At 34.4% G+C, this 15,068-nt stretch overlaps 1 protein-coding gene across 1 annotated transcript in view; it reads left to right on the top strand.

Moving 5' to 3' along the window:
* Window positions 1–1,371: 1,371 nt before the first annotated feature.
* The window catches only part of LOC124366879, a 68,536-nt gene continuing 54,839 nt past the window's right edge, over window positions 1,372–15,068 (top strand). Inside the window, exons 1-3 of the mRNA XM_046823478.1 lie at window positions 1,372–2,708; window positions 10,595–10,685; window positions 11,082–12,206. Coding sequence (XP_046679434.1) covers window positions 1,503–2,708; window positions 10,595–10,685; window positions 11,082–12,206 — 2,422 coding nt within the window. The 5' untranslated portion in view covers window positions 1,372–1,502. The remainder of the gene's footprint in view (window positions 2,709–10,594; window positions 10,686–11,081; window positions 12,207–15,068) is intronic.

Consider the following 15,068-nt stretch of genomic DNA (forward strand, 5'->3'; position numbering starts at 1 on the left):
CCTGGTCCGTAAAGTTCTAAATTCACTTCCACAAAACCTCAAAAACCTCAGAGGAAATGAACTGAAGAGACGTCTCCAGGACTGGCTAGTGGAACGACCAGTCTACACTATCAACGAATTCTACAATATTGTAAAGCAAGAGACATAAAATATCATTTCATTTCTGTTGACGCCATTGTATTTCTTGAAGAAACTACAAATAAAGGTTCTTGTCTATTGTCTATTGAACTCTGGTAAACAACCAAACCCAAAACAGAAACTAATCAAGCACATGACGTGTCATTTGTTCATTGGTGGTCTTCAGAATGCTAGACGATAGTAACAAGCCAATATAGGCATTGATTTCAATGTCATCTGTGTAGCGATAGTTTCTCTTTTCCATTTTGGAGCCTAGATTTTCTCTTACTGACAACAACTTAACATTTGTATGTTCCACTATGATACCTATCATATTTGTGTCAAACAATAGATTCCCAATGGCTACCCTATCAGGTTGAAATCCCAAAGCCCTTGACACAGCAGTTAGACCAGGTAAACCTCTAATCACACTGTGTGCTGGTGTCTTAACAGGTCTAGGCGGTTGTTCAGTAGTCCAGGGGTAAGGTGGACCTAATCTTTTTCTGTAACCTGCTAAATACATACTTTGGCAACAAATATTCAGCAACCTCGATTTCTGGTTCAGGTTCATTTCCTTCAGTATCAGGCAAATTCTGGGGAATATCGTCTACTTTTTGGGGTCCAATCACTACAGCATTAGGTAAATTAGGTCCTATCACCTTCACTGTCACTATCAGATTTAGGCATTTTTCTTATACAGTCCATAAATTCAGGCTGTCTCACTAATCCGAACTGTTATTGCTGATGTTTTATGTCCTGGAGCCCCTGACGTACATATGGAGGTTGATGGTTGATCCATTGTTAAAAAAAGTTAATTAAACCACTTATAAATATTTAAAAAAATATAAAACAAGTTTTAACACATTATGAGCCCAAATAGCTTAAAGTGCAATTCTCAGTCTGTCAAGCACCAATTCAATAACGATAACCGAAAGCCTCGGTCAGTGAGACCGTGTGATCTTTGATGACTGATGTGTTGCAAACCCTTGCACACGGCAAAGTGCGCGGCAAATAGATTTTAGTGAGAGAAACAGGAAGGGAGGCAGGTACTGAAAAATCACTGGCGGCCTGGTGACTCAGGCTTGCCAACTCAAAAAAACCATTGGCAAATCACGGTGTGTTTGAGACCGGGTTTTTGGTTTAAATATTAACCTTAGTCTGTTTTTGCATAGATACCACACGCTTACTGTACACCCATACATATTTTCATTCAAAGAGACTATTTATTTAATTGTTAAAATTTTTTAATGTTTGTGTGTTATGGTTATAATTTTCAGAGCATATAATAATCTAGCAACTGTTCATATTTATCTCTGTGAATGGATTTAAATTGTAATTTATATTTGATTATACTTTGTTACAATTAGTTAACTTTATTTACAGATATGTCAATCAATAATTCATCACTTACTATTGAAACTGTGAAAAACTGCAACATAGAATGTCTACAGTCTCTATTGGACAACGGAAAAGAAAACATAGATGTGGTCGATAACTATATGCGCACCCCTCTACACTGGGCTGTGTGCAGAAATTTTGAACAAGGTGTGGCTCTGCTGTTGGAAAGAGGTGCCAAAGTTAATGTGCGTGATTGGAGACAGCACACACCCTTGCACTTGAGTTGCTGTGTTAGAAGTAAAAATATGATCAGTGCTCTTCTAGAAAAAGGAGCGGAGATAAATTGTGTGGATGAGTGTAGGAGATCTCCTCTTATTGTGGCAGCAATCATAACATTCAAGGAAGGTATTGCATTAATGCTTACTAGAGGAGCTGATGTGAATACCCAAGACATGGCAGGATGTTCACCTCTACACTATGCTACTATAAGTAGGCACCTGCATACAGTAAAGATGCTGTTAAATAATGGAGCCAAATTGAACCTTAAGAACAACAATGGTTACACCGCTTTGCACATAGCTGCCAAGTTGTCTCAGAGGTGTATTGTAAGACTGTTGTTACTGTACGGTGCTGAGGTGAATGCTCAGGATCACAGTGGCAGCACACCTTTACATCTGATTGTCCATGGACTGGACGACAGTCAGAACGATGTTGTGGAAGATTTACTTGACTGGGGGGCATCGCTGATTATTACAGATGAGGATGGAAATACACCTTTGTCCATAGTGGCTAAGAAGTGGGTTCCTGGGGATGGTTTGATTAAACACCTTATTAAATTGCAATGTGTTAATTTACAACTCGCTTACAAGGCAAGTTATACATGCTCTAACTATTCTCTAGAGGGATACAAAACATTGTGCTCCAAAGAATTGACAAAGTTGAAAATAACCAGATTTTGCAATCAATCCGTACTTGATGTGTTTTCCAAATATGAAGACCCTACATTTTTATCAAATGTTGAAATGCGTGAAGCTATATACTCGTCAGAGTTTGAAACAGAGTTCCCGTTATACACTGTGCTTTTGAGAGCAATGTTCAGACATGCTGAGAAACGTGTTTCTTTGATGAATGCTGCTCAGGGTGTTCTTATCCACGTGATCGATGCACACCTCCCCTATGAGATTTCCAGAAAAATTATCTCCTACTTGTCTAATGACGACATTGTGAACATAATAACTGCTGAGAATTGCGTTTAAGATTTAAAAAAGATCTGTAAAGATTTCAGAGGCTATGTATTGAGCTACAAAAGTCAGGTACATTGTCGTCATGTGCAAGATATCTATTTTGTGTCTGGTGTTTTGATTTTTACTATGTGTCTGATTTGCATGTTAATGTATGCAAGTAAACATTGTATATATTTAACCTTGGAAATGTCCACTGATCCATTTGGTGTTGATCATGTAACTTCCAAAGTGGGATCAACAATAAAAATGTCAATTCGTATTTTCCTACCAAAAAGCAGTATTACCGTTCAAAAACCTTTACATCAATCGAAAGTCATTAAGTTGTTTAGTTGCTAGTCTGCATGGTTTTCTAAGATGTGATTTTGTTGTTAACCTCTGTGCAGCGGAGATTGTTTATTGTAAACAAATCGTTTTGTTTCTTGTTATGAAGGTTTTTTATTCAAATTGTGCAAGGTTTTATCGTACAACGTTGGTTATATTACATCAGAATGGATTATCTTTGTACGTCAAGTGATTTTCATAACATTCTAATGGAATTTGATGTGAATGACTTTGTTGAGTTGGAAGTAAACATTTTATGTTTTTTCTTTTGTTTTAGGTTAATTTTGAAGAAAAAGTGACTTTGTCCTACATCAGCTCACTTTTTTAAAGGTAGAAAAACCACATTAATTTAAATAGGAATCAGTTTTATTATATTTATTTCATTGTGTTGTTTAGTAACTGGAATTGGGTAAAAATTTCTCTTTCCCCTTTTCTCCGTAAACAGGAAAGTGATTACCATTTTTCTTTACAAACACCATAAAACTATATATTTTTCTGTTCGTAAATACATTTCATACAAATATGACTATTTTGGACTTTTGAAACATCGTATATTTTATGCAGATAGTTTTATGTAATATATTTTTTTCAAATGGCAACCTAGTTGTAATTACACTATTTTTTGTATCCATGTGCATGAAATGTATATAAAGATATTTTGACTTTAAAATTAAAAACCATGATATGCCCTGAGTTTTCAGTAGTTTCTATAAATATTCGAGCTTCTAAGGATAATGGAGCGCAGAGGTCCTGAAGTTATCACAACCGTTTCTAAGCGAACACTATTGTTGCAAAATGTTGTAGTAGTCAATTAATTTATAGTTTCTTTACAGAGATTTCTTTTCGCCACTACAAACTTGGGGTTGGAGAACAAAACCATTTATTATAGGTATCTGGGAATCATAAATGCATGATTCAATGGCATTAATTTAAAATTCTGAGACTTTAGTAACTATTACTATTAAAATATCTAAAGACCAGCCTTTAAGTCAAAGATCATAGCCATTTGAAATGAAATGAAATATGCCTTTATTTAAGAGGCGGAGTTAGGGCTATTTAGCCCTCTCTACCACTCAACCTCACAACCATTACCTACCATTTCATAGTGAGCCTAAGAGGTAACATAAAAATATATATAAAATATATTTGCTTGAGTATTTTCTGAGAATTTAGTAGGCTATATATTCATAGATCACTGAGGCTTTGAAATCAGGAAGCATACCTATTAGATTTACAAAATGTATTCAATAAAAATCTTATTTAGCACATCAGCGGCGTAACTAAAGTGGGGGGAGGGGGGTGTGAATCTGATTGAAGAGAATACCTCTCAAAGTTGGTAAGGTGTAAATACGAATAAACTTAAGAATTACAAATTAACTTTAATGTTAGTTGGATCTAATTCTAAGTATAACATTTAAAACAGGCTGTTTACTTAAATATTTTAAAATTCTCTAGGATTTTGGGGGGGAGGGGAGTTCTATCACCATCATCCCCCCCCAGTTACTCTACTGTCAAAAATGTACAGGACTGAATTTAAATTTAGATAAATATTCCATTTAAACCTTGATTAAATAGCCAAATGTATGGTGCAATTTTTTAATAACACTTGGTGTAGTTCTAATTCTTAAATACTTTTATTCCAATTTTATTTTTATGGATTTTATATTAAATTTAAAAAGTTATGATTTATACCACTGAAATAAAAGGTTCTGTTGTAGATCAAATAAGTCTTAATCAATAAAAAAAATATATAGTATTTGTTTATTCTGGTGAGAAGAATAAAGTTTATTTCAAATCTTCAAATAAAAACTATAATGCGGATTTACAGAAATGAACATAGATTAATCAGTGATTAGATTAACATTTTCTGGGACTTTTGAAGGGAGAATCCTATCACCACCATGTACAAGACTGAATTTCAGTTTAGATTGTGACAAATGTATGGTACAATTTTAATTACAACTGGCATGTAGTACTAATTCTTAAATATTTTAATTCAAATTTGATTTTTTATAGATTTTATTTAAAAAAATTTATTTTATAATGATTTATACCAATGAAATAAAAGGTTCTATTTTAGAATCTATCCAAAATAATATAAAATATCTGTTCCCTGGTGAGAAAGAACGTTTATTTTAAAGCTTCAAATAAAAACTATATTGTGGATGTACGGAAATTTATGTAAATTAATCAGGAAAACATTTCAAAAACAAGAGATTTGTAAGATTTGGTAACATTTGTACTTAAATTTTGAGTATCTAATTGTAATGGAGAAGGAATTTTTCTGAGACAGATGTGCTAAAAGATCGAAAGGTAGCGTATTCCTTGTGTGGTAGTGGTATACATTCCTGTTCCTCTTCAAATTCTCTCGCATCACGTTCATTATCATGTCATGAATATAAAGTGAGGATATTCAAGGATATTTTGAAAGAATTTTTACAGCTTCCATGATTATTTTGTATAACAAGGATTCGTTGGAGACTAATCTGGAGGCAATATCCATAGTGTTGAAAAGTAGCCTGTGTGATCTTAGGCTTTTTATTTTTGCTGTGTATTTTATAGGTTAAATCTGTGCAGTATCTCTGATACCTCACTTAGTTTTAATTAGGTATGTCTTGTTGTTATTTTTATTAATTGTCAACAGATAAAATATTATTAATGAGCAAGGTTAGGTTAGATAAATGTAGTATATTTCTGTATAAATGGTATAATCAAGAACCTTGTAGTTTTTAAAGAGAGTTCTTTTTGCAGTTGATGTCATTGAAGTGACAATTTAAAAATTGAATACAATGATATCAAGTGTCTACAAGCAAAAACTCAAACTATTATTGCGATCTAGTAAATAAGTTACTTAATGAACCTAAGAAGACTTGAACTACTATTAATAACTTGTGCTAACAACAGGACAATTCCATCCATAATAATAGCAATCTAACATTTTAAGGTTTGATTTCTTCATCAATAAAATAAAATAAAATACTTTATTGCCATTGATCACATTTACATGCTGAAATAGGCATTGTCAATAAAGTAAGATCTTTAAACTTATTACATATCGGTTAGTTTGAAAACAAAATAAGTTAAGAATGTTTTATCTAATATACCGTCTGGTATTAAAACTTTATGTACTTTGTAATAAAGAAATCTCGCACTGAATTTAATTTTGTTCCTATAAGTGTTGAGCAGTTATTATCTATTATAATGAGCCTTAAGAATAGTCGCTGGAGATGTAAATGGTCTCAATGCAGTTATTTTCAAACAAGCAGATTTGTTTATATACGAGTCTCTGGCCTATGTCATAAAACTTTGTATAGGAACTTAATACAATATTTTTTCTTAATATGCACATTCGTTAAGAATTACAATGGTGTTATAAATACATAAAAGTACGTGTTACTGACTAACATGATGTGTTTTCAAAAAATTCCTTTAATGAGTAGACTGGTCTTTTAATCAACCACTTCTTGAGCTCCTGGTGCAGCTTATTGCCAGTCAGGTCTCTCAGGTAGTCCGGTAGGTGGTTCCTTAGTTTATAGTCTGCATAAGAAGGTTTTTTCTTCTAGAGAGTAGTTTGATTTATCGGAAAGACCGGCTTGGAGCCATGACGAGTGTTATAGTGGTGTAGATCATGGTTTCTTTGTAGAGAGGCATCACTGTAAGATTCCTAGTTTGGTTAAAGCTGGTCTGCAAGTCTGTAGAGGGTCAAGATTAGCAAGAATTCTTATGTGTTTTTTCTGTAAAATAAGGATTTGGTTCGTTCATGTTGTGTGCTGAAGTTCCTCCCCACGCTGTCAAGCCATATCTAAGGTGTGATTGCATTAGGGCGAAGTAAGCTGTCTTGGCTGCAGAGAGTCCACCAATGTAGTTAATTCTTTGGACAAGATAAATTCCAGCACTGATTTTCTTGCACAGGTGGTCTATGTGATCTGTCCATGTTAATTTGTTATTAAGTATAACACAGAATTTTTATATAGGTTTCTATTGTTACATCATCTATTTGAGGCATGTCTTTTTTTCTTAATGAAATTTAGAGATGTGGTTTTGGAAGGGTTATTGTTCGTTGAGTAAAGGGATGATTTGCTTAAGACTGATCTTGAGTTAAGGTAAACGCCTTGAGGTGTGTAGTCGTTGAGTAAAACTGTTGTGTCGTCTGCATACATGATTACAGTGGCATTATCACTCACAATTTGCTTGGGGAACTCGTTAGTAAACAAGATGAAAATAATCGGGCCTAATACTGAGCCTTGTGAGACTCCTCTTGTCAGCTCACTTTTTGAAGATCTGCAGTTTGTTGTAGCATCATTTGATAAGTTTTTCAGTCCCACAATTTGGGAGCGTCCTGTTAGGTAGCTTTTGAACGATTCTAGAACTGAGTTTCTTATTCCTAGTCGTTCAAGTTTACTGCATATTAAGTCATGTCCCAGGCAATCGAAAGCCTTGCTTTAGTCTAGGAAAATGTCAGAAGTGTATTGTTCGTTTTCTAACTGGTCTAAGACAAACTCAGTTAGTGCTATTAAAGCTGTAGACGTCGACTTATTCTCCCAACAGCTATGTTGGTCGACTTATTCTCCCAACAGCTATGTTGGTAGTCAGTTAAGAGGTGATGAGTAAGGTGTGCCATTCTAAGCCATTCATAAGAAGCTGCTACGTCTTAGGATATATTCCCAAAAAACTGGAGGATGGCACTGGTGGTGTTCGTGCAGAAAGAAAAAATAGGGATCAGACTCAACCCAACTCGTACAAACATATTAGGGATGAAACCTTACTAGTACTCCCACTCAGTCTATCTGTTACTATGTTATGCGAACGATCTTGTGCTTATGGTCAAAGGAAAAAAGGCATGCTGGAACGCCTAATTCAAGAAGAACTAAATTTCATAAGCAACTGGTGTCATGGTGTAAGGTCATGGGAAAAGAGGATAAGAAACTTTAATTGGAGTAGATCCTCAGGATTAAGACAATCTAAAATGTTGTATCTCTCCTTATGCTAAAGGATTGGCATCTCTCCTAGATTAGAGTAAAGAGGATATAAGAATGACATTAGGGGTGTTGACGGGACATGGCTGCCTAAGGAAACATCTTATGAGGGTGGACCTTAGCCAGATTGACAAATGCAGACTCTGCGGAGAAGAGGAGGAATCAGCACAGCATATTTGGCTCAATTGTCCTGCCATATCAAAAATTCAGAAAAGATTCCTGGGAGCATATCTCCTCAGCCCCAAAGACATAAGAGAACAGGAGCACTCAAATCTGATAGGCTTCTGTAAAAGTCTCAGATTCTGAGGACACAAATATAAGTAAGGGAGACGCAAAGGTCCATTTTAAGACTAAGCACGAGGACAGTTCGTCTTTTTACCTCAGGTAAAAAGAAATAATGAGAAAAAAATATGCCATTAATCTAGCTAGAACAATTTTTTCCAGGATTTTGGAGAAAGTGGAAATGACAGAGATGGGTCTGTAGTTTTTAACATTTTTAGTTGGCCCTTTTGTGTTTTGGGTATACCTTACTAATTTTTATGGCGGACGAGAATTTTCCTTCTTTAAATGATTTATTTATAATACTAACTAAAGGTGATATTACAATTCTAGTAAACAATTCTTTTGATTGACGATTCCATCTGTGGTAGCACTAGGCCTGATCATTAGATTGTTTGGTGGAGGGTAATGAGTATGTGGTGGCGAATGAATTCAATAATTATTTTGGTAGTTTGGTAGCTAAATTAAGAACTGAATCATTTGGAAGTGATTTGTTTTTCGAGGACAATCAAGAATATGAAGTGTTTTTGAATGAAATAAAGATAAATTATTATGAAAATCTTAAAGTGATTTGTAATTTGCAGGACAAGCGTAGTTGCGGAACTGATGGTATCAGTATAATTACAATAAAGAGAAATTTAAACATATTTGCTCCTATAATGAGTAATATCTTTAATAAAGTCGCTTGAGCAAGGAATATTTCCTAATAGATTTAAGATTGCGTGTGTTGTGCCTATTTTGAAGACTGGTGATGGGTATGAAATTTTTCGTATAGACCTGTCTCTCTTATAAATACAATGGGTAAGATTTTTGAAGCGGTTGTTAAAAATAAATTACAGTTGTATTTTCTTGATAGAGACTGGTTTTCAAAAAATCAGTATGGGTTTTTGCCTGGTAAAGGTACAGATCTGGCCATACAAAAACATGTGGAAAGCATAACTGCATCAATGGATGAGCATAAGTACACTGTTGCTGTGTATTTGGATTTTAAGAGGGCTTTTGATTCACTCGATATTGAAATTTTAATTGTCAAGTTCAAAAAATATGGGATCAGGGTATTTTTTTGGGATTGGTTTATAACTTTTTGCAGAGGTAGAAAACAAGTAGTTAAGATTAATGGTGTATTGAGTGATGTGTTGGAATTACAATATGGAACAGCACAAGGTGGTGTTCTTGGCCCCTTGATATTTTTAATTTCTATAAACGACTTGTTATTCCTTTCATTAAAATCTTCTATTTTTGCTTATGCGGATGACACAGCACTGGTATGCTCCGCTTTTAACAGAGACATTCTAAGGAGAAATTTAAGTTAGGATATGGAGACAATATCACAATGGCTAATTAAAAATGAGCTACTGATTAACACGTCTAAGTAAAAATGCATTTTGTTCTTTGATTATGAAAAATCAAAAACTGATCTCCAAAACAGATTTGATTTTAGGTGTCATGAGCATTTGTGTACATATTCATGTGAATGTAGTAGTATTGAAGTTGTAAACTACACTAAATATTTGGGCTTGATCATAGATCAGTACTTGAAGTGGGATTCACACGTAGGCTACTTGAACGGAAAGTTGAGGAAAATTAATTACTCCTTATATCACATGCAAGAGTTTGTTAGACAAGACCAATTAAAACAGGTATATATTGCATGGTTTGAATGCACTTTGAGGTATGGTATCATTCATTATGGTGGTACCTACCTAACCGTGCTACAGTCGGTGATAGTAAGTCAGAGACACGCAGTCCGCAATGTGTATCAAATTAGAAAGATTGATCGGGTGAGTCATTTATTTGCAAAAAAAAATATCTTAACGTTGTGTCAATTGTATTCATATAGTGTTTTATTGTATGTGTTCAAGTATTTAAACCAATTTAAAATCAAGCAGGCAACTAGATCTACATACTACATACAACTTTTCGTGCCAAATTTGAAGAAAGAGAAGTGTAGACATCAGTTTAGTTACTTGGCTCCAAAACTATTTAATAATGAATTGCTGCAAAGTCATGGTGATGAATTGTACTGGGAGAGGAAACCTAGATTTAAAATGAAAACACTCCAATTTGTAACTTATGAAAAGATCAACTTGTAGGCCTGCTTGTAAGATTCAAAATGTGTGTGTGTGTGTGTGTGTGTGTGTGTGTGTGTGTGTGTGTGTGTGTGTATGTATATGGTTGTGTGTGTTGGAGGTTTGTTATGGTTGTCTGCTCAGCGTATCTGTGTCTGGTATGCAGTTTTGTTAATTTTTATTGCTAAGAGCGCATATTGTGCTAGCTGGGCTTCACAGGGACTAAGTGTGTCACCATGTGCTTTGACAGTGCCTGATCAGGCAACCTCTGGGGAACCCGAGGGCCATGAGCCACCTGGTGGCCCAGTGCAATGAGCGGTTTGAAGATTCAAACCATAGATGTCAGAAGTGCATATTGCCTCGGTGCTTAATTTATTTGTGTACAGTATTTAATATATATTTATTTGTTTGTAGTTTTGTGGTGTCTGGTAAATTATACATATTTATTGTTGATTCTTGTTACATTTATATTTAATTGTTATTGCTTGAAATTTCATTTTCATTCTATTGCTTGTTTGTTTATATTGTTTATTGCACGTTACTCTCTTTATATTTTATTGCTTGTTTTGTTTAAATAGTTGTTGTGACCGTCAATGAGTTGGTAGTATTTGTAATCTATGGTTATAATTTTCACTCTACATACAAATTTGAAACTGTATTTGCCTGTATGAATGGATTTAAAAGTGTTTTTAATTTCACTTTGTTATTATAGGCTAATAAGTTAAATTCATTTACAGATATGGCAATCAAGAGTTCATCACTGATTGAAGCTGTGAAAAACTGCAGTATCCAAGAACTGCAGTGTCTGCTGGATAAAGAAAAAGAAGACATTAATGTGGGCGATGAGTTTAAGCGAACCCCCCTACACTTCGCTGTGTTGGGAAGTTTTGAACAAGGTGTGACCTTACTACTAGAAAGAGGTGCCCAAGTGAATGCGTGTGATGCGATACAGCAGACACCCTTCCACTGGAGCTGCTTGGTCAAAAGTCAAAATATGATCAATGCTCTTCTAGATAAAGGAGCAGAGATCAATCGGTCGGATATAGATGGGAACACTCCCATTAATATGGCAGTGAACATAAATTTCAAAGAAGGTGTTGAACTGCTGCTCGCTAAAGGAGCGGATGTGAACACCCAAGACATGGAAGGAGATACACCTCTTCACTGTGCCACTAAACAAGGGAACCTGCCGATGGTAGAGATGCTGTTAAATAATGGAGCCAATTTAAAGCTCAAGAACAACAACGGTGAAACGGCTTTGCACGTAGCTGCCTGGACATGTAAAAGGACTCTTATAAGGTTGTTGTTATTGTACGGTGCTGAGGTGAATGCCCAGGATCACAATGGCAGCACACTTTTACATCTGATCTTCGAGAGACTGCCCTTCAGTGAGAGTGGTGTTGTGGAGGATTTACTCGATTGGGGAGCCTCTCTGATTATCACAGATAAGGCTGGAAAGACACCTTTGACCTTAGCGTCCGATCCGTCGGATCGTTTTAATGGTTGCAGTAAATACGTTCTTTCATTTTTCAGAGCTTTGACCATAGACACCAAAGTATCATTTCATGCACATATTTTAATTAGACATTTTATTAAATTGCAGTGTGTTAATTTACGACTCGCTTATAAGTCAAGTTACATGACTATCTACTCTCTAGAGGGATACAAAACATTATGTGCCAAAGAATTGGCAAGATTGAAAACAACCAGATTTGGCAATCAATCCGTACTTAATGTGTTTTCCACATATGAAGACCCTACATTTTTATCAAATGTTGAAATGCGTGAAGGTATATACTCATCTGAGTTTGAAACAGAGTTCCCATTATACACTTTGCTTTTGAGAGCAATGTTTCAGACATGCTGAGAAACGCGTTCATTTGTTCAATGCTGCTCAGGGTGTTCTAATCCATGTGATGAATGCACCTTATGAAATTTTAAGGAAAATTTTTTGCTACTTGTCTAATGAAGACCTTGTGAACATAGTAACTGCTGGTAATTGCGTTTAAAATTGTAACAAAATGATTATTTGTGTAGATTACAGAGTTGTATTTACACATCATCGTTGAATGTCACATATATTTTCATCATGATCTAGTATTTTGTAGTCTAGTATTTCAATTTATATTATATCTCTGATTTGAATGTTGAATTGTGCAGGTAAACTTTGTTTATATCTAATGGCTTAGTACGTATTAACAGTTACCAAGGACTAGACAGTTTATTTTATCCATACACTTAGTGCTTGTTGTTACACATGATTTCCTATGCAGTATCCCCATTTAATGAAGGTAGCCTTTTTTTAAACTGTATCTCAAACAACCCTGAATTAAATTATAGTATTGGAGGAATCTCTGTCTCCGAGCCACATCATAATTGAATATATAAATTTAAAGGCCAGAGAGTTGGAGCTTGCTAAATACGTATAACACTTCATGAGATTCGAAAACCACGACATGTCCTGAGATGTCAGTAGCTTCTGCAGAACTTTTCATTTCTTAACGTCAATGGACATCAGAGGTCCTGAAGTTGGAAATCACAACTAAGTGAGCATAATTGTTGCAAAGTATCTCAGTAGTTGATTTAGTCATTTCTTTTTGACACTAAATTATTGGGAGTCGGAGAGTAAAACAATTTAAAATATTTAGTTATCTGGGAATCATACATGGATGATTCCATGGTATTGGTTTAAGGTTCCTAGATTAAGAACTATCCATGGTATTGGTTGAAGGTTCTTAGAACTATATAATTATTGCCATTAAAATATATAAATATCTCATAGTGAGCCATAAAAATATGCTAAAAATATATTTCAGGGATGCTACAGGTCAGGGAAATCAGGGAAGTCAGGGAAAAGTCAGGGAAAAAAAAACAGGACTGGAAATCAGGGAAAAGTCAGGGAATCCAGTCTCAAGTCAGGGAAAAGTCAGGGAATTTCGACGTTGGTAAGGGAAAAATATAAAATCCCTTTACACAAATAAACTTACTGCCGCCATTAAGTCAATCTTTTTGTACGTATTAAACTGTGTTCACTTTATTTTTTGCTTTTTTATATTTGCCACCCTGTTAGCCTCAACAGCCTTTTTTCCACCCATTAATTGCCAAAAACCCTGGGGATTGCGTCGAAAAAAGTCAGGGAAAACTGAAAAATTTGGTCTGGAAATCAGGGAAAAGTCAGGGAATTTCATTATTGGACTCCTGTAGCAACCCTGTATTTGCTTGAGTATTTTTTAATAATTTGATAGGCGTTATTGGGTGAACATAATAACGCCTTTTCTCCAACCTTAAAAGTTCAATATTTCGAATGTACTTTTGGTTACTTCTGAGGTAAAATTTTGAACATGCTGTTAAACAAATTGCGTTGTTGGACACACTTTATAACACCATAGATATCCCATTATCAAATAAAATGATTAGCAAGATTCTCTCTTATTTAGATAAGACAAGTTGAATATACAGTCAATTTAATAAAGAGAAATGAGAAATCTTAAGCAATTTAAAACCATTTGAGGTAAAACCAAATGCTTCCTAAAAAAAAATGAGACAGTTAAATAGTTAGTTCAGCTTAATGAATAAATGGTTAGCATCAACAACAAATTTTAATACTGCTTTAGGTACTGTTTGCTTTTTGACTTTTCACTACTATTATTATTATTACTTTGATTATGTCTGTGTGTATTTTCAAGATCTCAACGCGTCATGTCGAGATGGTGTCGATGGAGTCGTTATTAATATTTTATAGTACAATATCAGTCTCTACTTGTAATATCAAGTTGTTATAGATTTAAGTTGTTATTTATGTAATAGTACTGTACAGTTATGTATAGATAATTAAGATGCCAAAGGACTGATAAAGGTACTCCCCACTCACAGATCATAATATAGTCTTTGTGGGGACTTTTCACTGTATATATATATATATATATATGGAACTAGAATGGCCCCATCTTATGCAAGTCTATTTATGGGTTTATTCGAAAAAGAATTTTTAGATACACAACGCTTAATACCTTTGAAATGGCTACGTTATATAGATGATATTTTTTTCATCTGGGATCATGGAGTCGATTTATTAACACAATTTCTTAATGATCTTAAAGATTTCTCTTCTTTAAAATTTTCATGGATATATTCCAAATCTAAAGTCAAGTTTCTAGATTTAGATGTTTTTATTGAATCTGGATTTCTTCAACACATAAAAGAGACTAACACTATGAGTTACCTACATTTCTCCAGCTGTCATCCAATGTACGTCAAAAAATCCATTCCAAAAAGTGTGTCAGTAAGAGCAAAGAAACTATGCAGCAGCCAATCTGATTTCTTAAACTACATTGAAAAATTGGGTAAAACCTTCGAAGATTTGGATTACCCCGAAAAAAATTGTCAAAAATCAAATTAATAAACCAAAATGTCCAAAAACTTCATATGATTACTCAAAAGAACCTAAATTTATTACTCAATTCTTCCCTGGTCTACACAAAATTAATTCTATTATAAAAATTTGATTTAATTTACTTCAAAGTTCCCCTGACACTACAAATTTTATGTCAAAAGCACCTCGAGTAATTTTTAGAAGACCTCCAAATTTGAAAAACAAGCTTGTTAACACACTAGTTCCAAAATCTATCAACTATACAAGAAATGGATGTGATCCATGTAAAAAACCACGATGTGGAACATGTAAAATTATGTGTTCTTCAAGAGAATTCAATAGCAGTAGTACT

Source organism: Homalodisca vitripennis, chromosome 7 (genome assembly GCF_021130785.1).
Source record: "Homalodisca vitripennis isolate AUS2020 chromosome 7, UT_GWSS_2.1, whole genome shotgun sequence".
Classification (NCBI taxonomy): Eukaryota; Metazoa; Arthropoda; class Insecta; order Hemiptera; family Cicadellidae; genus Homalodisca; species Homalodisca vitripennis.